The 23,961-nt window shown below is 49.4% G+C and overlaps 2 protein-coding genes across 3 annotated transcripts; one reads left to right on the top strand and one right to left on the bottom strand.

Moving 5' to 3' along the window:
• Positions 1-1,998: 1,998 nt before the first annotated feature.
• On the top strand, positions 1,999-7,377 carry mcfd2 (multiple coagulation factor deficiency 2, ER cargo receptor complex subunit). Of its 2 annotated transcripts, none has more exons than XM_056291664.1 (4): positions 1,999-2,104; positions 4,449-4,649; positions 5,153-5,312; positions 5,428-7,377. In XM_056291664.1, exons 1-4 carry the CDS (start codon positions 2,001-2,003, stop codon positions 5,557-5,559), a joined length of 597 nt encoding a protein of 198 aa, XP_056147639.1. In that variant the 5' UTR covers positions 1,999-2,000; the 3' UTR covers positions 5,560-7,377. The 2 variants fall into 2 exon arrangements, with proteins under 2 accessions (XP_056147639.1, XP_056147640.1); XM_056291665.1 differs by lacking the exon at positions 1,999-2,104 and adding an exon at positions 3,787-4,046.
• Positions 7,378-8,476: 1,099 nt separating this feature from the next.
• Positions 8,477-14,043, bottom strand: prop1 (PROP paired-like homeobox 1). Its single transcript, XM_056292388.1, has 4 exons — positions 13,936-14,043; positions 12,081-12,191; positions 11,069-11,298; positions 8,477-8,866 (listed from the first exon to the last, which is right to left on the bottom strand). Exons 1-4 carry the CDS (start codon positions 13,946-13,948, stop codon positions 8,477-8,479), a joined length of 744 nt encoding a protein of 247 aa, XP_056148363.1. The 5' UTR covers positions 13,949-14,043.
• Positions 14,044-23,961: the final 9,918 nt, after the last annotated feature.

The raw sequence follows: 23,961 nt of genomic DNA, 5'->3' as shown, positions 1-23,961 counted from the left end.
GTCAGTTTTATCAGCATGGCCAAGGGCAGAGAAACAGTATCAGCGGAGGGGAGGAGAGCGATAAATAGCAGCACTTGTTTCGGCCCCCGTGTACAATGTAAGCTCTGTAATGATTTGAAAATAGCTCGGGCCAAGTCTTTTGGAAAACTTGCAGCACCCCAATAAGATAAGCCAGAGCGGTGCCGAGGGGGGAAATAACACAGTTTCGCCCTAATCAAACACTAGCTGCACTTAATACTGTCTTTTAAGGCCATGCCGTGAGGATTTTTATTCGCTCGCATCAGCTCGGCCCCTGTAAACCGTTGCACGCGGCGTAATTGAAATGTATCTTGATTTTGGCCCCTGCGCGTCACTCTTTCCATAGGCCTGTACAGACTCCACGTCACGCCAGTTGCAGAAAGAGTAATGTGAACTATCTTAATGGCAAGTGCCGCTGATTTAACACCTCGTTGCATCTGCAGTCAGGGGGAAGCGGGGCCGTGCTGGCAGCAGGTGGTCACTCCATCCCGGCTGGTCGTGATTATCGGCTGGTTATTGACACAATAACAGGGTTGTGCGGCTTGGTCCACTCATGCCACCTCGGCCTGTATTTACTTTGTCACGGTGCGGGGAGGAGACGCGCTCATTACCGACTCACCAAAGTTGTGTGCCCAGGCACACACTGACAGTCAGGATCTGAATCAGATTAATTGGCCGAATATGTTTCCACACCCGAGAAATTAGCCTCCGTTTGGCTCAGCGTTAGGCCGTACACAGTGTGCCGCAACAGCAGAAAGGCTGGGGGGGGGGGGTAAGGGAGGTGAAACAATAGCAGTAATGGTCCCACTACCCTTATAAATGATTTATAAATGGTTAATAATTAGGTTATTAATTAGGTTGTAAACACCTTATAAATCATCTATAAACAATTATAAACAAGTTATAACAGTTTTCATACATCAATGCCGGCTCACTATTTGGCAAGGCCAAGTTACTGGTGCATTTTTTTTAATCTGTCTATTCTGATAAAGCTCATATCTTGCGAGTTACTTAGCTTACTTTATCTTGTCCCTTTGTCAGTCAGCATGTTAAACTGTCACCTTCGTCACATATTATGTAGGCTCACTATTTGGCAAGCAACAGGTCACCAATGCCATTTTTACCTAACGTGCTATAACAGCTTATTAATGATTTATAAAGTGTTCACAAACCTAATTAATGAACTAATTATAAACCATTCATAAGCCCATTATAAAGGTAGCCTTGTGGTAAGGCAGTACAATAATAATAATAATAACAATAATAATAATAATAATTATTATGTGCTCATATATATGAGCACATCATGGTATGAAGTTAAAGGAAATTTGTATAATAATAATAATAACAATATTTATTATTATTATTAAGCATCATATGAGCGCATTATGGCATGAAGTTAAAGGAAATTTGTATAATAATAATAATAAACAACTCTGCTGTGCAGAACAGGGCTGTAGTCAGTGTACAAGAAGGGCAGGGTCTTTTTTTTCCCCCAAAAGAGGGTCTTTTTATTTCTGCACTCAGTATACCTTGTGCAAGCCAGACTTTGACCCACTATGGCAGCGAAGCACCGCCGTATCGTATAGTGTATTCGTTGCCATACATTTATGGTATACTAAAACCTGTGGTAATTTGTATATCAGGCTTAAAAGCATCCTATGAGCACGATAAGAAAAAAACTCCCCTGCATGTTGAATACGAGCTTCTGGACCCCAAATGTCAAGTAATTTCAAGGGCAACAACAGACCTTGATGGGATCTGAAAACCTCTATTGTAACGACGGTAGCAGCAAGCAGGTCTAATGGAGGTTAAGCGATGACAATAAAGACACACCGTGTTTGCCTTCTAGTGCGGTTGGGCGACACAAAGTTGAGGCAGCCGCCGGCGCTGCCGCCGCGGCTGCGGCTGCGTGGACTTGAACGCGGAGTACAAAGTCCAGCTGTTGCGGAACTTGGTGACGGAGGGCCCGGCCGAGACGGATGCCTTCACACACGCCAACAGGTGCATGTGAGAATACCGACCACGACACAACACTCACCCCCTTCATGCATCCGCGCCGCCGTCAGCTGGTCTACCATCGCAGGTATCTTGTCCCACTGACACTCGGCTCTGTAGCGCTCGATCTCCACTTCCAGCCGGTACTGCGAGAAGGAGACCCGGGATGCCATGCCGCCTCTGTCCCGGCCGTGGGTGTACTCCCCGGACACGATGGGAGTAACTGCGGACTGCCGGGGGGGGGGGGGGGGGAGACGGAGGGCAATAAATGTGTAATCTGTGAAGTGGCTACAGGAGGCATGTCGTGCACAACCCAGCGGGTCGCGCAACACGTGGACAAATCGCATTTTAGCGTCGCGAAGATGCCTCGAGACGCGGTGCTAAAGTTAAGAGTCAGATCTCGCGCAAGTGGCAATGTTTACAAACAAACGAGACAGGTTACGTTAAGTTAAACGAGCTTTTTCCACGAGTGGAGATGCATAAAATGAAAGTTAGTTTAGAGTAGCCCAAACTGTAAGAACTGAGCCCAGGTCATTATTGTGAACCCCTTTGAGTTTTAATAAATGTTATCGTTCCTTTTTTTTGTCGTTATTTTTTTTGGCTGTGTTAGAAATCTGCACATTGTTTTGCATTACTGTATTGTTCTACATGTTTTTTTTATTTTATTTTATAGAAGTAAAGCTTGATTGAATCTGTATACAAGAGGAAAAGAACATGTCCTGAAACGCCGAGCCCTTAATCTCCCCCTTTAACAAGATCAATTACCGGGATTAAGAAAATAAAAATGCAAATGGTGGAAGTGCAGGGAAACAGTCGACCCGCGAATGATAATAATAATATATAATAATATAAACAGGGGCAGTATGCAGCGTCAGGTCTTTCGCTCTTTAGCTTCTCGGATAAGCAAAACAGAAAACCGATTGATCAGAGAGTCGCTTCTTGATCGTGCAAGGTGGTTCCGCGGCATTAGGGGGTTGACGCCGCCTCGCCACCTGGCTCGAGTTGGAAACAAACACACCTCTCCGGTTTTGCATTGCAGCTATTCGTCTGTTGCACACCATAAGAAAGCAGTTTAGCAAAAAAAATGTTCTTTTTAATCGTTACTCATTACTTTGGGCTCAGAGGGAAAATAAAACAAGTCATAAACGAAACAAAAGTTCGCTTGACACCTGTCATTTCTGTATAATACCTTGTCGTAATGGCAGACGGGTGCACATTCTCATACATCCCACTACGATATTGGGATACACAGGGGGGGGGGGACACACCTCTTATTTCCCTCGCTATGGGTCACTAAGGGGGGGGGCAGCTAGGGTTCTAATATGAACTACTTCAATTGGAGATAAAAAAATAAATTCATAAGTTAAACCTCAAGTAGTTTTAAAAGCGATTTGGCGGCGTCGTTTTCTCTCTGCAAACTTGACATCTTTTGCTTGTCCAAAGTCAGCGTTTCTCAATTTGGGTAAACCGTCGCACATGTCGCGCTTGTAACGTGGAAGACCGCCACCTAGCCTGGGCCACACCCACCCCGCCTCTGACGCAATCGGAGATAGCCAATCACATTTCGCTGTCGTGTCCCATACTTGAAGGGTGGGGAAACCAATATTTTTTTTTCCCGAGGATGAATCCGGTGAAAGTTCCCGCCCTCAGGCGCTAGGATTGGCCAGATCCGCCTGTCAGTCAACTTTCCGGCTTCATCCTACGAAAAAAAAATATTCGCTTACCGTACGCACACAGTTAAGTTGGCGCAGTTAGTTTGGTCGCAAACGTGGCTAATGGCTAACAGTTAGCTCGCAAACGTGGCTAGGGTTAGGGTTAGGGTTGTTGCGCGTTCGCATCGGCCTTGACTGACGGGTAGATCTGGCCAATCCTAGCGCCTGAGGGCGGAAACTTTCAAGTCTCATCCTAGAAACTAGCGGCCCAGGAGGAAAAAAAAAATTATTCGCTTACGGCAAGCTGCTTGGGTCAAAACAGGCAAGGAACGGTCCTCTCGCCAAGTCACTAAACCGCTACACATAATCGGAAAACAGGTGAGTTTATTATTTTGTTGGGGGGGCGTATAGTTTGGCTTTTTTAAATGTCACACCTCTGCTACTGATTAAGTGTACCGCCGTGATTTCAGGAATAGCCTTGATAGTATCAATGTGCGAGCGAATATCATTGCAGTTAGCCATATGGCTAACGTAGTTTGTGTGGCTTGTGTTTGTACTGTTGTCTAGTTGCCCACCATCATGTCATCAAAGGCAAGTTACACGTAACCTTAAGATATATTGTCCGTATTTTCATTGATATGTATGTGTGTTTAGATTGTTCAGCTCCCTTGCTATGAGGGCAGATAAAAAGTATAACCATCAAGTTCATTCATGTCTCCATCATCAGCCTTTTAACCACATCCATCTATTCGTCTGTCTGTCTGTCTGTCTGTCTGTCAGAATCATGAAAGGCACAAATTCCAGTGGCAGATATGGAGTGGGGTGGAAAAGTCTGCTCATCCTTCTCTCCTGCTGTTCCCTGTGTGTTTTTTCCCACGGGGAACCACAGCACCAGGAGCATCCGCAAGCCACAGATAGTGCAGCTCACACACCCAACCATGCACACAGTCGCCTGGACAAGAACATGGTTCAGGACAAAGAGTGAGTAAACGCCTTATGTTCGACTTCACTGTCTGATAGCGAATGCATATCAGTGGCCAATTCACACTGAACTGTGAACTTTGAACACTGTCAACAACAAAGGGACCCGCTAGCTACTAGTGTTTCCAGATAGCTCCAGAAACTGTAGAAATGAGTGGACTGTGTGTTAAGTAATTCATAGGTTTTGGGAATTTGTGGAGTTGCGTTCGAAAGACAGAAAATGTATAATTTTCAGACAATCTTCAGTAAATGCACGATTGCACACTTCATGTAGTTGAAGATCCATATGGTTTATCAAGATGGAGATATCAAAATTGGTTAATAAATGTCAATGTGTCAATTTATTTAAAATGTTAACTTTGTTTGAAAATAGGGATGAATGAACCAAGGTGATATGGCCAATTTGTTAATGGCTAGCTCAGTAAATAACAAACGTTAATGCTGTGTCTTCGGATGGCTAACTTCAACTGACTCATCTCATTGCCTTATCCTCTGTCCTAAAGCCACATCATGGAACATTTGGAGGGAGTGATAGAAAAAACAGAGAAAGAGATGACACCTCAGGAGCTTCAGCTGCACTACTTTAAGATGCATGATTATGATGGCAACAATTTACTGGATGGGCTTGAACTTGCAACAGCTATTACCCATGTTCACAAAGAGGTAAGTGTGTTTCTGTGTGTGAATTCTTACCTGTGCGCATTGTATCCATCTGCTTCGAAGTTCTTACAGGCGATGCTGTCTGATCAGACACATTTTCTTTTCTCTTTTTTTCCAGGAGAGAGGAGAGAACAGCCAGCCGATGAAAGAGGAGGACCTCATAAGTCTAATTGATGATGTTTTGAGGGACGATGACAAAAACAACGATGGTTACATAGACTATGCCGAGTTTGCCAAATCACTGGAGTAAAGGATCAACACTTGTGAACCGCTGAGACTGTTTTCTTGGTTTCTACAACCACATCAAGGAAACTATAAAGAACGGAGGTGCAACACATCATTACTTGCCATATGAGCATACATGAGAGCTGAACTGAAAAGCCATGCGTGGAATGATCAGTCTGAGCCATGAAGTCATTGGCAGTTATGTAGGTGGCTAACTTTTTGCGTCAATATTGAAGTACAGTGTTTGTAAAGATAATGTCAGCTCTTGAATTTTATTTCAGTCCATTTTATTTCAACCTTTTGTCTGCAGCCAATGGGCTGCAGACAAAAGGCAAGACCCACTGGTCTAAAAGAAGTATCTGAGAAAAGTGATATAATGGATCGGTCTTATTCTTCTTCTTTTGGCTTGTTCCCTGTTTCCCAGGGGTTGCCACAGCGGATTTGATAGTTTCCATTGGTACCTTGTGAGGGCACAGAACCGATGGCAGTCTTGTCAATCCACATAATGATTTGGCAAAATTTTACGTTGGATCCCCTTCCTGACACAACCATTAATCCTGTGGAAGGGGGCACATGTATTGGTAAATGGTGGCAAAGCAGGTGAATAAATAGGAAGGCCTGCTGCTGCCGTGAAAGTGGTTTAGTTTGACTCCTTTGTATGCTCGCGTTGCACAGTCAAAGTTCAGCCTCTTCCTTCTTTGTAGGGATTAACTTAACCGACTCACCCCGGCCTTTTTAAAAAATCATTGCATTTTTAGGTCCAGGCACTGCTGTAGTGTTTGTGTCTTATTCTTCATGTGGTGCTATGCAGAGTACAACCTGATGGCTCATTAACATCCACATGGAATGTGATCAGTTAGAAATAACTGTAATTAACTGCCAAATGTCAAATTTTGTGCTGTCGAAATGCAGGACTTGAATCAATGCACAATCATTTATGGGAGCTAGTACACCCTGTGTTACACCCCCGCCATGGACCAAAATGACTCATGAGAAGTTTATTCACTTTTCGAGAGAAACGGCTGGTCCTCATAACAATTGAAGTGGCCTTTACTTGATCAATGTAGTGTAATACAGCCTACGATGCAGTGTGCATAAAGAGCAGTTGCTGTCCCTTTTTGGACTGATGAAGTGCTTTTGAAGGATTTTGTTCGAGGAATGACCCAGGTTACTTTAAGAAAACAGTACTTTACTGAATGTCAGAAGCAGGGACGGTGTATTACATGCTAGAGCAGAATAATGATGCCAGATACGTGATTCTCTCTATTTTCCTACTGATGACATTCAGTGTAACAAAGATGCTTTTGCTGCCTCCATCCTGGTCATCCCACTGGTACAAGCCATGTCCCCATCATCTGCAGTGTAATTTCTTCACCCACCCCATGCTGTGAGAGCTGATGCTCGACATAGATCTGTTGTCATTGAGTTGAATGTAAAGAGGTGTCATGTTGTGCGTTGTTAATTCTTTATCACTGGATCAGCTAGACTCCTCGTACACTGGCAGACCATTGGTTGATGCTGCTGCCTTCTGCAGGTTTGGCATGTCGACTTTGTTTCATGGATTTTCAGTGACGCGCTCGGTAGAATTCATCCTCGTACGCAACAAATGAAGCCAGCATTAATTTACTCTTTAATTTACTCTAAATATAAGCTGCCTCTCAAATGACAGACGTGGCTTACTACTCGTCTACTGAGTCTAAATATAGACTTCATCTTTACGAATTCATATTTTTGTTAAATGCTGAGTAATTCAGGGTCGTTGAATACAATTATGTAGCTGAGTTAGAGAACAGATGCAGCCGTGTTGTCTATGGAAAGTGATGCATAAAATATTATCCGCAAACTCTCAATCTCGGTGGGTTTTTTTCTTTTCCAAAAGATGTTGTCTGAATTAAGGTTATCCTCTTACACAAATGTTGACCACTCATTGCGATAAAATGTAAACTTTTATTAAATGCAAATGCAAATCTTCACGTACACAACAGCAAAGAAGTTTAGATGTGCGCATTAAGATTTGATTCACAACTTATCTGTCCTGAAAGAATTGTGTTGTAGCGGTGCACACTGTGCCTCCTGCAGGAGAGTCCACACCTCATTTTGTCCAGAGTGTGTGTGTGTGTGTGTGTGTGTGTGTGTGTGTGTGTGTGTGTGTGTGTGTGTGTGTGTGTGTGTGTGTGTGTGTGTGTGTGTGTGTGTGTGTGCTGTATGAACAACTCAGTCCTTTGAAAATACAGGTGCAATCTGGGGCGTCCGGGTAGCATAGCGGTCTATTCCGTTGCCTACCAACACGGGATTGCCTGTTCGAATCCCTGTGTTGCCTCCGGCTTGGTCGGGCGTCCCTACAGGCACAATTGGCCGTGCCTGCAGGTGGGAAGCCGGATGTGGGTATGAGTCCTGGTTCACTGCACTAGCACCTCCTCTGGTCGGTTGGGGGCGCCTGTTCGGGGGGGAGGAACTGGGGGGAATAGTGTGATCCTCCTAAATGCTACGTCCCCCTGGGGAAACTCCTCACTGTCAGGTGAAAAGAAGCGGCTGGTGACTCCACATGTATTGGAGGAGGCATGTGGTAGTCTGCAGCCCTCCCCGGATCGGCAGAGGGGGTGGAGCAGCGACCGGGATGGGTCCAAAGAGTGGGGTAATTGGCCAGGTACAATGGGGGGGGAACACAGGTGCGCCTTCAGTGAATTGAATCAGATATTTGTGATGGTAGCTTAAGGGGGAGACCATGAACTACACCTAAAGAATATTTGAATTAGACTGTAGCAGTAAAAGTGGAGTATGGTTTTGATCATGTATCATTGGTACTACATATGAGACACAACTACAAGTCCTCTCAAGGGAGAGGTGATGGCAGGGGTATACAATGCCTGGATTAAAATTCACTCTCTATATTCTAATTTTTTCCCTCATATATATAAAGGATGTGTCACCTTGTGGTATCCTTAGCTCCAGTGAGAGGAGGGGTCTAAGGCAGACATGGAGGCTAAGGGGAAAACAGAGGAGGACAGATTGGAGGAAGGAGCTCCGATGTTCCTCAGAGGGCTGTACCACTCCTCGTGCTGGCGCTGGGTCTGTGGCTGTGGCTGGACTGCGGGGCAGGGGCACTGGCTGACCGAGCCTGGGAGGTGGGCGTACCCACCGGTGGGCAGCACGGGGGAGAAACGGGGAATGTGTGCCAAGGACTGCGGGTAGTACTGACGACTCATACCTGCTGATGGGACGCACATGCCGCCCAACAGCGCCCCGTGCCCTGGCATCATACCCACCTGCAGCACTTTCTGGGACGCCCGCTCCTGCTTGCGTTGCTTGGCTCTTCTGTTTTGAAACCACACCTGTTGAGACCGTGACACGTCAGTAAAAGGACACATCAGCTGAATTCACAGTGCATCCAACAGTAGAGCCCGGCGACAACAGGCTCGTCTTTGCTTTTTTTGCAGTTCTGACAAAGAGCCCAGTTCTTACATGAAATAGATTTTGCAAAGTGCATGTTACACGGTACACATGAGCACAGCTCAGTACTCAGAAAGCAGATACACCCACATCCTGCACACCCCGCAGGAACCTTTACACCTCTAGAGCCCAGAAACGGGCGGGCAGAATCGGCACAGACCCCCCCCCCCCACGCCCAGGACACAGTCTGCTTGAACTCCTACCACCTGGCAAGCGCCACAGAGCAGTCTCGATGCATGCCCAATAACCCAGGTAAGAAAATCACAGAAGGGTGAATCGGTTCATCTGGACACGTTTATCGACCGATACGTTGCATCGCTCATCTAAGTGACCTCTTCAGTCTGAGCTGAGAGCACAGTGCACAGAGCAGCGTGCACCAAAACCCCCAGACATACATAGGCACAGTTTTTTTTCCCCACAGGCCATCTCTCTCATGAACACTTAACAGTGTGGTGCAGGAACAGACACTTACTATGTAAATATGACACTTTGTATATAGCCCCCTCTGGTCAAGCTGTCTCACCCACATATAGCTACGATGTGCACTACCTCTTTAAACCAGACGTGCAATACAAATATTTGTGCAATACAAATGTACAATTTAAAATGCACATACAAATTACAAATTATAGCCGTTATTGTTGTGGTTGTGACATATGTATATAATATAGTATGTAGTTGTGAGGTGGATGGTAGGTGGAATATATATATAGTGTATACTTCTGGTATATAAGGTAATATAGTGTAATATAGTGGGAGTATGTAGCATTGTATATGGGCATGATGGGTTGTGGAGTTGTGGTATGGTATGTGGTATAGTGTATGGGCAATATAGTATATAGGCAGTATGGTATACTATGTGGGCATAGGTTGTTGATTAGTCAACCATAACACAACTCTGTATAGTAGTGACATACCTGTTGTTCATACATGCTTGCCTCCGATGTCCTGTTTATTTTTTCTGGGTTTTTATTTATTTATTTATCTATCTATTTATTTGTTTGTTTTGTGTGTGTGTGTGTGTGAGTGATGTCTGCAAGTGTAGAAGCTGCTGTGTACCGGAGTCAAATTCCTCATGTGCCCAGACACAGTTGGCCAATGAAGTTGATTCTGATTCTGACGGCATGGCAGACCTGACGACATCCCCAGAGAGCACCGGCACAGATTCACACAACCGCTTGACACAGATATGTATAGATGATTCCTGTGTGGTTGACTCCTAATGCACAGTAAGTGACAATGTAGGGCAGTCAAGTAAACAGGAAGTGGTGAGTGGATGACAAGAGAAGTTTGTCATGGTTGCGAGTGACCTGGTTCATCATGTGCCGCTGAACATGTTTTGCCTCTCGTGGTTGTGGCAATGTGATATTTATGAAATTAGGAGTGGGGAGATGTGTGTGTGGGATTTTTAGAAGTTGGTTCACATGGCTTTGCAGAGATATTTCTGCCACCCTGATCCCTTTTTTTTTTTTTTAAATGTTTAGGTGTAGTCCATTAGGCAGTATAAGTGCCATGTTGTTCCATGAATGAAATTTTTAAAAAAAAGTTATTTTTTATTTTGATATACTCCATTGATCCCCGTAGGGAAATTACACCGCAGTTAACCCATCCTACCTGTGTAGCTAGGAGCAGTGCAGCCGCCGTGCAGCACCCGGGGACCAACTCCAGTTCTTCTTGCCATGCCTCGGTCAGGGGCACAGACAGGAGTATTAACCCTAACATGCATGTCTTTTTTTTATGGTGGGAGAAACCCCACTGCAGACATGCAAACTCCACACAGAGGACGACCTGGGATAACCCCCCAAAGTTGGACAACCCTGGGGTTCGAACCCAGGATCTTCTTATTGTGAGGCGACAGCGCTAACCACTGTGCCACCCAAATTTCTTTAATTATGTAATGGACTATTGCTCTAATGGAGCCAATGTATCCATTCTGACAGTGATGCATGTTTAATGTTTCTACTCTAGATCCCTGTATGGGCCAACTTAACACATACAGGTATCTACAGTGAGAGCTACAACCTCATAGGGCATGGGTAATCTGTTTTGCAGACATTTAGATTTAGTCCAGGAGCCTTTCCCACCTGTATGCGAGCCTCGTTGAGCTTGGTGAGACGTGCCAGCTCCTCGCGGTAGTAGATGTCTGGGTAGTGGTTTTGCCCAAAGGCCACTTCCAGCTGTTCCAGCTGCTTGTGGCTGAAGGTGGTGCGGTGCCGTCGCCGGGCCGGGGAGGGGTAGGTTCTGCCACGCCTGCCCAAGGCACCAGCCACGGAGGTCCCGTACGGCGGCCCTTTCCCGACCGACTCTCCAATATCTATTGTCAGGGCGAGGAAGAAAGTTGAATGGGCGCTGTGAAAGCCTTCCTTTCTACCAAACGTGTGATTTGGGAGAGAATTCTCCGGCTTGAGTTTCTCGAGCCCGGCTCTCCGTGCGTTTTTCCTAGATTGGTGTCATACCAAAAAAAAAGTGGCCCGAACGTGTGAGAGCACATTTCACCGATGACTGTGTCAAAAAAGAGGGATTACGTTGACTTGGTGGTTCCCACTGCCGTCTGGCAACCTGAGAGCTGAAGGGGCTTAGCTGCTAAAGCCAACCTCATGAGAAAAAGATACCAGAGCCTCAGGGATTTCACCATGCTAATTAAGAGAATAGCCAACAAAGTGACTAATTTGTGAAATTGGTGTAGAAAGTTGATATTGTCCCCTCAAATTACAATAGAAGAAGACAATGCTAAAAGTAGTTGAGCAAAAACAGAGTTTGTATTCTGGTTTTCCTCACACATCTCACTCATATTTTGAAAAAAACTTTTTTTTTTTTTTTTTGGTTGCTGAATCCAAATGCAGAGATTTTCATTTGATTGATTCATAAAATTAGGGGAGGGATTGGGAACTTTTTGCCCTTAAAAGGTGTGCATCGTGCTTCAGTTACAGAGCTTTCATTCACTGTAAAGTACGTAGTATAACGTTTCATTTTATATTGCATTTTGACTCAATTCACCGTCTTTATGAGGATGTCTGTATGACTCCAAACCCTAGCAGCTAATTAATAATACACAACTTACATCACCCTCATGTGAAATAGAAAAGATGGACTCACCCACGCTGGAGCTGACGGTGACTATATCGGGGTATACCTCTGCACACTCTTGGGGGTTCTTGGTGGCATCTCTTGCTACTTTCACTTGGGCCATCGCTGCAGGTCTGCTCCCTAATGGGACGATAGCGTCTTAGAAAAGGCACCAGTATTTGGCTGGGGAATGCACTAACTATGACATCACATGCCCATTTCCCACCCATTTGGTATACCTTTACCTGACTGTGTGTGTGTGTGTGTGTGTGTGTGTGTGTGTGTGTGTGTGTGTGTGTGTGTGTGTGTGTGTGTGTGTGTGTGTTTGACAAGCAGACACTAGATTCTCTGTTTCACAAAAATTATGAACTGTGAAAATGATACCTTGTATACATTTCATTTACAATTTCTATTCCTTTATGTGTGTATGTGTTTGACAAGCAGACGTTCGACGTTTATCATTAATTCTCCAAGTTTCACAAAAATTATGAATTATAAAAAAAACACAGACATTGAATGTATTTCATTGCATTGGCGCTTAAAAATTATTTCGCTTTCTGTGTGAGCAACGCTGTTTATAATTAATTACCTGGCATCGGCGCTAAGATGCAGTTTAGTAAGTGGCCACTAGATGGCTCTACAATATCAAGCCGCAGGTGAAGCCGTTTAAACTGGGCAAACGCTTACATGCTAATTTCAAAAGTTTCACCTGCACAATCATGCTCATGTCCATCCATCCATCCATCCATCCGTTACCCAGACTGCTTACTCCTGCTCTCACAGGGATGCTGGAGCCTATCCCAGCAGTCCAAGGGCAGCAGGCAGGGAGACACCCAGGACAGGCCGCCAGTCCATCACAGGGCCGACACACACACACACACATTCACACCTAGGGACAGTTAGTACGGCCGATTCACCTGACCTACATGTCTTTGGACTGTGGGGGGGAAACCGGAGCCCCCGGAGGAAACCCACGCAGACACGGGGAGAACATGCAAACTCCACACAGAGGACGACCCGGGACGACCCCCGAGGTTGGACTACCCCGGGGCTTAAACCCAGGACCTTCTTGCAGTGAGGCGCCAGTGTGCCGCCCGTACTCATGACCATGCTGCTCATGTCCTCACGAGTTTATTCATCTGAGACTAAAGGGGACCATTGAAACTGACCATAAGAATTCATTTACAGCCTCTGCTGTGTCGAATTGTGTGTTTTGGACATAACTTGATTGACAAGGCAAACTAGTTGGAGGGCCCGGTCCCAGAACTTTGCATACAGGGCCAGAGGTTACTTGTTACGCCACTGGTTGCACAGTTTTGTAGTCACTCTTGACTCTAGTCGGCAGGCGCCCGAGTAGCGTAGCGGTCTATTCCGTTGCCTACCAACACGGGATCGCCGGGTCGAATCCCCGCGGTACCTCCGGCTTGGTCGGGCGTCCCTACAGACACAATTGGCTGTGTCAGCGGGTGGGAAGTCCGATGTGTGTAGTTGTCCTGGTCGCTGCACTAGCGCCTCCTCTGGTCGGGTAATTGGCCAGATACAACTGGGGAGAAATTTAAGAAAAAGAACTCTTGACTCTAGTCGGCAGGCCCGCCTACAGAAATTGCTGGGCCCCTGGCAAGGTCCAGTGAACGCCCCCCCCCTCCCAAAATCTGCTTTACTCATCTCAGCGCATGCACATGCTCTCTCTCTCCTACTGAACACATTGATGTAAACTGGAAGAGACTTACTTAGTACCGGGGGGCTACACACACACACACACAACACACACACACACACACACACACACACACACACACACCACAATAGAACTCTGGCACCAAGGCCAACAAAGATCTGCTACACTTACACCACACATTTCTCAGTAGAAAATGCAGTTTCTTACCTCGCGGCTTCATCGTTGCCTCTTATACATCCATCTTCCTGGTCTAACCGGATGAGAAGTCCTTTATAACGTCTTTAAAGTCCATCTGTTTTGCCAGTTCACACTCGATGACAAGTATTGCCATAATCATTGCTTATATTTAGGATGAACATTATTGCTAGCCCCCCCCCTCTCCCCCCGGTGGCTGGGCCCCCAGAAAGCGTTCCCCCTTTTCCCTCCCCACTCATGGGGCGGCCCTGCTAGTCGGCACTATGGCTCTCGGGCCTGTTCCCATGTTGCTAAACTCAGTCCACGTCCAGAACGGCTCTCTCACACGACTGGATAGCCTACTGGACCCGGGCTAAAAAAAGGTGCCGGTCAGCACTGAGTCATGGCAGGATAACATGAAAAGGCCCGTTTGGATACTTGTGGAGGAGCAACTGGCATTTTACTGGGTGGCGTGGATATCTGTTGTCATCAGAAAAGGCACATCAATTTATCATCGACTAGAACTGTGAACAATGGCATTTGTTGGTTTTTTTGTACATGCACATGCCTGTGTGTGTGTGTGTGTGTGTCTGTGTGTGCGTGCATGGGTGCATCAGACAACAACTGTAGCTGCTTGGAACTAGAGAAGCTTGATGTGTGCATGGATCTGCATGGATAGACACAACAGTTTGCGGGTTGCTAACTTGATACACGTGTTTGTTTGTGTGTCTGTACGTGCGTGTGCACGCGCGTGTGCATGTGTGTGTGTGCGTGTAAGAGAGAGCGTGTTTGTGTGTGAGTGATAGTACTGAATTCCAAGTAGTCCCTCTCCATTTAACTTATCATGTAACATGGCTGTCAAAGGACATCTGAGCCGAGCGATAGGTGTGACTCCCAGAACTAATAAATCAGAAGTTTAAACGTTGTGAACAAAGGTGTTACAATGAGTATATATAGGCCAGCTTTGTCAGCTGTTCAGAAGAAAACCCTGAATATAGTGGCCGAATAAGCAGCTGAGATGATGAGCGGGATTGGTGCTTGCTTGGAAATGCTCCCACTGAAAACACAAATTACCCTTGAGATTTAATTCACTCAATGCAGTTTCTTGAAAGAGTCCCCTGCCTTGTTCTGGCTGCTCTTTACGCACAGAGGTCTAATTCAATTCGTTGTAACACACTGTCTTATGAGGGCCAAGTCCTGTGTGTCCTGGAAAAGCTTCATTCTTTCCTGCATGGAGCATGTGTTTGTTTGTCTGCCAAGTCCTTCACACATCCCATATTCAGCTCACATGTTTCCTGTCCCAAGGTTTGCTCCGGCCAGCGAGCGCCCTGCATAGCAAACTGGTCATGTCTGCCTGCCTGCCTGCATGTCTTTCTGTCTGTCTGTCTGTCTGTCTGTCTGTCTGTCTGTCTGTCTGTCTGCCTGTCTTTCTGTCTGTCTGCCTGCCTGCCTGTCTTTCTGTCTGTCTGTCTGTCTTTCTGCCTGCATGCCTGTCTGTCTGCTTGTCTGTCTGTCTGCCTGTCCACCTGTCTGTCTGCCTGTTTGTCTGTCTGTCTGTCTGCTTGTCTGTCTGCCTGCCTGCCTGCCTGCCTGTCTGTCTGCCTTTCTGCCTGCCTGCCTGCCTGCCTGTCTGTCTATCTGTCTGTCTGCCTGCCTGCCTGCCTGGCCTGTCTGTCTATCTGTCTTTCTGCCTGCCTGTCTGTCTGTCTCTGTCTTTTGTCTGACTGCCTGCCTGCCTGCCTGCCTTTCTGCCTATCTGTCTGTCTGCCTGCCTGTCTTCTGTCTGCCTGCCTGTCTGTCTGCCTGACTGCCTATCTGCCTGCCTGCCTGCCCGTCTGCCTACCTGTCTGACTGCCTGTCTGTCTGTCTGCCTGCCTGTTTGTCTGTCTGCTTGTCTGTCTGTCTGTCTGTCTGTCTGTCTGTCTGTCTGTCTGTCTGCCTTCCTGTCTGTCTGCCTGTCTGCCTGACTGCCAGTCTGTCTGCCTGTCTGTCTGTCTATCTGTCTGCCTGCCTGCCTGTCTGCCTTTCTGCCTATCTGTCTGTCTGCCTGTCTGTCTGTCTGCCTGCCTGCCTGCCTGCCTGCCTGCCTGCCTGCCTGTCTGTCTATCTGTCTGTCTGTCTGCCTGCCTGCCTGGCCTGTCTGTCTATCTGTCTTTCTGTCTATCTGCCTGCCTGTCTGTCTGTCTCTGTCTTTTGCCTGACTGCCTGGCTGCCTGCCTACCTGTCTGTCTGTCTATCTGCCTGTTTGTCTGACTAACTGCCTGTCTGACTGCCTTTCTGCTTGCCTGCCTGCCTGCCTGTCTGTCCGACTGCCTGTCTGACTGCCTTTCTGCCTGCCTGCCTGCCTGCCTGTCTGTCTGTCTATCTGCCTGTTTGTCTGTCTGACTGCCTGTCTGACTGCCTTTCTGCCTGCCTGCCTGCCTGTCTGTCTGTCTGTCTATCTGCCTGTTTGTCTGTCTGTCTGCTTGTCTGTCTGCCTGCCTGTTTGTCTGTCTGTCTGCCTGCCTGCCTTTCTGCCTGCCTGCCTTTCTGCCTGCCTGCCTGCCTGCCTGTCTGTCTATCTGTCTGTCTGTCTGTCTGCCTGTATGTCTATCTGCCTGCCTGTCTGTCTGTCTCTGTCTTTTGCCTGCCTTCCTGCCTGCCTGTCTGTCTGCCTGCCTGCCTTTCTGCCTATCTGTTTGTCTGCCTGCCTGTCTGTCTATCTGCCTGTTTGACTGCCTTTCTGCCTGCCTGCCTATCTCCCTGTCTGTATGTCTGCATGCCTGCCCGTCTGCCTACCCGTCTGCCTGTCTGTCTGCCTGTTTGTGTCTGTCTGCTTGTCTGTCTGCCTGCCTGCCCGTCTGTCTATCTGCCTGCCTGCCTGCCTGGCCTGTCTGTCTATCTGTCTTTCTGTCTATCTGCCTGCCTGTCTGTCTGTCTCTGTCTTTTGCCTGACTGTCTGCCTGCCTTTCTGCCTGCCTGCCTGTCTGTCTATCTGCCTGTTTGTCTGACTGACTGCCTGTCTGACTGCCTTTCTGCCTGCCTCCCTGTCTGTCTGTCTATCTGCCTGTTTGTCTGTCTGACTGCCTGTCTGACTGCTTTTCTGCCTGCCTGCCTGTCTGTCTGTCTTTCTGCCTGTTTGTCTGTCTGTCTGCTTGTCTGTCTGTCTATCTGTCTGTCTGTCTGCCTGCCTGGCCTGTCCGTCTATCCGTCTTTCTGTCTGCCTGTCTGTCTATCTGCCTGTCTGTCTGTCTCTGTCTTTTGCCTGACTGCCTGCCTGCCTGTCTGTCTGCCTGCCTTTCTGCCTATCTGTCTGCCTGCCTGTCTGACTGCCTTTCTGCCTGCCTGCCTTTCTGCCTGCCTGCCTGCCTGCCTGTCTGCCTGCCTACCTGTCTGTCTGCCTGCCTGTCTGTCTGCCTGCCTGCCTGCCTATCTGCCTGTCTGCTTGCCTTTTTGCCTGCATTTCTGCCTGCCTGCCTGTCTGCCTGCCTACCTGTCTGTCTGTCTGTCTGCCTGCCTGCCTGCCTGTCTGTCTGCCTGTCTCCTCCTATCTTTATCCTCTCAACCTGACTGTTCGTCTGCCACACTGTCTACATTTCGACCGGTCTGTCATTCGGTCTATCTTCTCCGAGTGACTCTGTTTATGGGCGAGGGAGGGAGTCTAACCTCACAGAGAATATCAGCTGAACACACAGGTCGTTTGCTGGACGATGTTTTCCATCCTGACATACAGTATAGAATATATTTTTGGCCTTTGCAGCCGCTGTGGGACTAGAGATGGCCGTCGGTGTCAGGTCTGTGCCTTCCCTGCAGACCCACCGAGGCCTCGGTGTGCCATTTAGCACACCGCCATGCAAAACAAAGATGCACCAAATAAAGATGCACCGAGCCCTGGCTATGGTTCTCCCACTTTGCTTTACCCTCTCTCTTTTATAAACAGGCCTCTGTGAGAGACAGACGCCTGGTAAAGTCAGATATATATTGGGTTGTATTGTGTCACTACACACAGGAAAGATGAAGTGGCCGTTTCTGGAATGGATCACGCCGCCCCGAAGCATGGCTGAACGTATAAGCGCATAGCTGGACCTCCTGTAGAGGACGAGAATGAGAGTTAGACCACCAGTGGTCTCGGCGACATTGGCATAGATTCATCTCAGTGATTTGGAGGAAAGAAAAGGAACATTGGGTTCTTTGTAACCCATCTTCTCTCCCGCTCTCTCTCTCTCTCTCTCTCTCTCTCTCTCTCTCTCTCTCTCTCTCTCTCTCTCTCTCTCTCTCTCTTATGCACAAACGTGTAGACTCACAAAAACATGACAGCAGTGGTATGCATGTATGTACAAACACATGCATGTGTGTGAGCAATTACACACACACACACACACACACACACACACACACACACAGAGAGAGAGCTCCAGTTCTCAGATGGACCACTTGCGAGTAAATAAATGCAAGTCATACTGCACTGGGCGCTCTCCAAACATGACACACATGCGTGTCCCGTACATGCGCAGGCCGCCGGGTGGTTTGCTGTCGTGTCCAACGTGGACACATGGAGGAAATTCTTCCCTCCCAATTTCCTGGGACTGAACTGGGAGTGACCTGGCTGGCAGACACACAGACCCGATGGAAGGAATGTAACCCAAGCCCCCCAATCTCCCCCCCCTCCATCCCCCCTGCTCTACCCCACCCAACCCCACTCCCCCTGCTCCCCAATACAGCAGTGTTGGCCCAGCCGTGTATGTGTGTGAGACAGACAGACAGACAGACAGACAGACAGATAGTGTGTGCGTGTGCGTGTGTGTGTGTGCGTGTGTGTGTCCGGTGGGGGCTAAGACGGAGAGAGCGAGAAAGAGAGGAGAAGAGGGGGAGAGGGCAATTGCCAAGTGGGAGATAGCAGACCAAGAAAGACAAGAGACAGTGAGAGGGATAAAAGAAAAAGAGGGAAGAGGGGGGAGGGAAGCAAGAGAAAGAGGTGTCTTATCTCACCCATCCGTGGACCCCCTTACTACACTATGAATATGTATCTGTCCGGTGTCTGGCACGCGTTCCTTGTTTTAGGGATTCATCCCTTTTGGAGCAGAGCTTCCCGAGCCTTCCTGCATTGTCCTGGCAGACACGTCTGTTCTCTCCCCTTCTTTCACTCTACTCCTTCTCTTCGGCATCTGCCCAAAGATAAGCACAATACGATACCGCAGAAAAACGATTACGATCAAGTGACGATAAAAGTTGCGCAAAGTCCATCAGAGACTTGTCAACCTAACGGGAAGCGGTCGCGGTTGTTGACTTTACGGATGCTGGAGGTGAGACTGTCAGCGACGCGTTCAGAAAATGCAAACGTCGACGCCGCGCACAGCCGTGCGAGGCGACGTTATTCGCATTTTCGCATAAAACGCAGCCTATCAGCAAACCGGGAAGTAATTATGCACATTCGCGTGCCAGTAACCGCAGGTTTGTCTGCCAGCAACGACAGAGTCTTGGCGTCATTTCCGAGAGGCGCAGCGCGCTGCTCCTTATCGTGGCGGCTAATGGAGCCATGTCGGTACGGCACGTGTACGGAGAGAGATAACGGTGAAACCCGCCGTGGTTCCCTTTGATGAAGAGCGATGAGCCGTGCTGGTTTATTCTGAGTTATTTCGCCCAAGTTTTGCTAAACGTACTAAAGAAAGCCCAAGACGTTAATGGTGGGCGCTGGGCAGGCTGGCTAATGGTGGCGCTGGGCAGGCTGGCTAATGGTGGCGCTGGGCAGGCTGGCTAATGGTGGCCGCTGGGCAGGGTGGCTAATGGTGGGCGCTGGGCAGGCTGGCTAATGGTGGCCGCTGGGCAGGCTGGCTAATGGTGGGCGCTGGGCAGGTTGGCTAATGGTGGGCGCTGGGCAGGCTGGCTAATGGTGGCGCTGGGCAGGATGGCTAATGGTGGGCGCTGGGCAGGCTGGCTAATGGTGGGCGCTGGGCAGGCTGGCTAATGGTGGCGCTAGGCAGGATGGCTAATGGTGGCGCTGGCCAGGCTGGCTAATGGTGGCGCTGAGCAGGCTGGCTAATGGTGGCGGTGGACGCTGGGCAAGCCGGCTAATGGTGGGCGCTGGGCAAGCTGGCTAATGGTGGGTGCTGGGCAGGCTGGCTAATGGTGGCGCTGGGCAGGCTGGCTAGGGCAGGCTGGCTAATGGTGGGCGCTGAGCAGGCTGGCTAATGGTGGGCGCTGGGCAGGTTGGCTAATGGTGGGCGCTGGGCAGGCTGGCTAATGGTGGCGCTGGGCAGGCTGGCTAATGGTGGCGCTGGGCAGGATGGCTAATGGTGGGCGCTGGGCAGGCTGGCTAATGGTGGCGCTGGGCAGGATGGCTAATGGTGGGCGCTGGGCAGGCTGGGAGTAGGAACCATTGTGCCCATCATGACTCAGCATGAGCTGTGCAGCGCTGCCCTTTCAGCACCCGCGCCTGTGGCAGGACTCAATGTTCACTGCTGTCATTTAAGTTAGCCAGCCTGTCATGTTACCCAGTGCCATGGGAAGTCTCGTCTTTCCAAGCCAGGAGTCATGTAACAACAGAATGCCGACCTGGGTTTTTTTTTTTCTGGTAAGGATTATTCCAGAAATTCAGATCATATAAAGAAACGGAGGTTTAATTTGTTACGTTTCCATAAAAATGTCAGTTTCATTGGCCAGGGACAGGGGGGGGGGGAGAGAGAGAGAGAGAGAGAGAGAGAGAGAGAGAGAGAGAGAGAGAGAGAGAGAGAAGGAGGGAGGAGAGAGAGCGAGAGACACAGGGAGAGGGGGGAGGGAGAGAGAGAATGTGAGAGAGAGGGAGAGAGAGAAGGAAGGAGAGGGAGGGAGAGGCAGATTGTGTGTTGGAGAGCTAGAAGTGGCCAGTGGCAGCCTGCCTGTGTGGGGTTTTCGAGGTTCAGCAGTTGGCAGGAAAGGTCTGGTGGATTTGCAGAGCTGTTGTCTGGATGCCTCCCCTGTCCAGACTCCCATGGCGGTATCCTCTTCCCTAGACTTCTTTATTGGCTCCCAAGACCACCTGTGGTCTTCGCAGACACTCCCCCCCCCCCCCCCGAAAGAGCCATGATTTCCCCCGACAGTTCGACTCAGCAGGCCCCTTTTGGCGTCGGGGAGCGCGGTCGAGCTGGAGGATTGACGTGGCATATAGGTCTCTCTGCAAGTGCACGTGCACCCACCCACACATGCACATATGCACGATAGGCCCACATGCGCACATGCACATCGGCTCATCTTGCAACATCCTGTTAGGTGCAGAATCAAAGTCTGGGATTAATCATCCTCTCCAGTACAAAATGCAAAACCGCAGCCTGTCTCCCCAAACAACCCTCGGAAGACATATTTTCTCCGTCTCTCCGTGAACGCGGGAAGTCTCGGGTTTGGCCAGCAGGTTTGGGTGCAGCTGAGATGTGAGACACCTGGTTGCCAGGTAGCCAAGGGTGACGGGTATCCGTTGTAACAAAGCATGTGCCGCCCGTCTTTCAGGCACTGGCAGGCATCCGAGGCATGGGTGCCATAACCGCCCCCTGCAGCCAACCCTCGTTTAACCCCCCCCCCACCCCACCCCACCCCCCTCGGCCACACCAACAAACCCCTTTTATTCACCGGCCAATCATTTAGGGCCACACAGACTCATACAAGACACAGAACATAGAACACATGCAGGCTATGTTCTCCCCGATAAGCTCACATGTGCACTTGTTACATAAGCCCTCGCAAGCACACTTCATGACCTCCGGACCGATATAGGTTTTCACCGCTGCTACGCTGCATATTGTTCTCCACCTATTATTAGCCTCGGTTGCAAGGTTTGCAAAAGTGAAAGCATGAATGGCGGAGGTTGAATTTTTATTCTTTGCCGGATTATGGAAAAAAACTATGCCGTACCAGCTAATAAAATCATCAAACGACTATTTAAATTCGAACGGACAGAAAACTCCGGCATCATCTTAGCGTTTCCATTTAACGTTTCTCAGAGTCCTCGTGGAGGGAGGGGGGGCGCTTTTCACTGAAGCACTTCCAAAGTGGAAAGCGAATCTCTTTCCAACACCGCTATACATTATACATCACATGAAGCTGCCTCCTCGAAGTTATTCGCCAGCGTACGCTTCTGAATTGTCCTCTTCATGCATGTCTTATGGGGATGTTTCATGTTTGAGCCCCGTCCTCTGTTCCACCCATCAGATGCTGACATATATACACATGCACGTGCCCAGACATCCACTCCTCTCATCCCCAAACCAGGATCTTATCCAACTACAGTCACATCCAAACCGTATTCCCACACTTTATCTTCACCCAGGTCCGCATCGCACCCCCGGCGCCGCTCACTAGCATGCTGCCATACATGCATACATCCTCCACTGGGCCCTTTCCCTCAAACCGGGGTCTGCATTCAGACTTTCGGTACTTTTCTTCGAATAGATTTGCGGAAAATCCCCAAAATTGGGGAGAAAAAGGTCTCCCCAATTGCGCTTGGCCAACCACCCCACTCTCCCGAGCCGTCCCGGTCGCTGCTCCACCCCCCTCTGCCGACCCGGGGAGGCCTGCAGACTACCACACCCCTCCTCTGATACATGTGGAGTCGCCAGCCGCTTCTTTTCACCTGACAGTGAGGAGTTTCACCAGGGGGACGTAGCGCGTGGGAGGCCATGCTATTCCCCCCCGTCCCCCCTCCGAACAGGGGCCGCCCCGACCGACCAGAGGAGGCGCTAGTGCAGCGACCAGGACACATACCCACATCCGGCTCCCCCACCCGCAGACACGGCCAGTTGTATCTGTAGGGATGCCTGACGGAGCCGGAGGTAACACGGGGATTCGAACCGGCGAGCCTCGTTTTGGTAGGCAACGGAATAGACCGCCACGCCACCCGGACCCCTCGAATAGATTTTATATGGGTTTCATTAGCCGCTCTTGTGTAAAGTGCACTGCACTGGATCGCGTTTTTACGAACAAACGTTACAAAAGGTGCAATGTAAGTTTGACTGAGCGACTGACTGATCTCGGCAAGCACCACAATTTCCTCTTGGGCCGAGTCCTGTTCCAGCCTTCTTCTGCAAGCGCACCGCCAGAAGCGGGCTTAGCCAATTATCCGAGGGGATCACGAACCAGAGGAAAACATATCATCTCGGTATTACTGCCAACATTTCACCGTGTTTCCATGCAAACGTGTGACATGTGTGGATAAACCCACCTGGAGCCTCCCGGTTCTCCCGAGGCCTCATCCCGGGGCCTCATCCAGAGGCCTCATCCCGGGGCGTCATCCCGGGGTGTCATCCCGAGGCCTCATCCCGGGGCCTCATCCCGGGGCCTCATCCCGGGGCCTCATCCAGAGGCCTCATCCCGGAGCGTCATCCCGGGGCCTCATCCCGAGGTCTCATCCCGGAGCGTCATCCCGGGGCCTCATCCCGGGGCCTCATCCCGAGGTCTCATCCCGAGGTCTCATCCCGGAGCGTCATCCCGGGGCCTCATCCTGGGGCGTCATCCCGAGGCCTCATCCCGGGGCATCATCCCGGGGCCTCATCCCGGGGCCTCATCTCGAGGTCTCATCCCGGGGCCTCATCCCGGGAGCGTCATCCCGGGGCCTCATCCCGAGGTCTCATCCCGGAGCGTCATCCCGGGGCCTCATCCTGGGGCGTCATCCCGAGGTCTCATCCGAGGTCTCATCCCGGGGCGGTCGATTAACGAGCACCGCTTCCCTGGCCCTGTGAAGGCTCCTCGTCCCGCCGACAGCAGCCACCCCCCAGCAGCTGGAAGCGGGGATGGGAGCACACAGCTGGGGAGGGAGAGAGCAGTGTCAACACGGCTTAACACCCCCCCTCCCCCCCCAGCACAACAGGCAGCGAGGGAGGGTTAGAAACCCCCAGCAAGAGAGCAAATCAAGATCAATGGTGGAAATGCATCGCTAATACCCAGTACTCTATAAAGACAGATTAAGGTGAGAATGCTTATGGCATCAAAATAGACTCACTGTGTGTGTGTTTGTGTGTGTGTGTGTGTGTGTGTGTGTAAATGGGAACAATGCGGCCATTTATAGGACCAATGCCACAGTCCGCAACAAGGGCCCTTAACATATTCGCCATGTGA

The sequence above is a fragment of the Lampris incognitus genome, chromosome 13, assembly GCF_029633865.1.
Source record: "Lampris incognitus isolate fLamInc1 chromosome 13, fLamInc1.hap2, whole genome shotgun sequence".
Taxonomy (NCBI): domain Eukaryota; kingdom Metazoa; phylum Chordata; class Actinopteri; order Lampriformes; family Lampridae; genus Lampris; species Lampris incognitus.
Note: the sequence above shows the minus strand (reverse complement) of the source record. Positions and strands in the feature narration are given on the sequence as shown.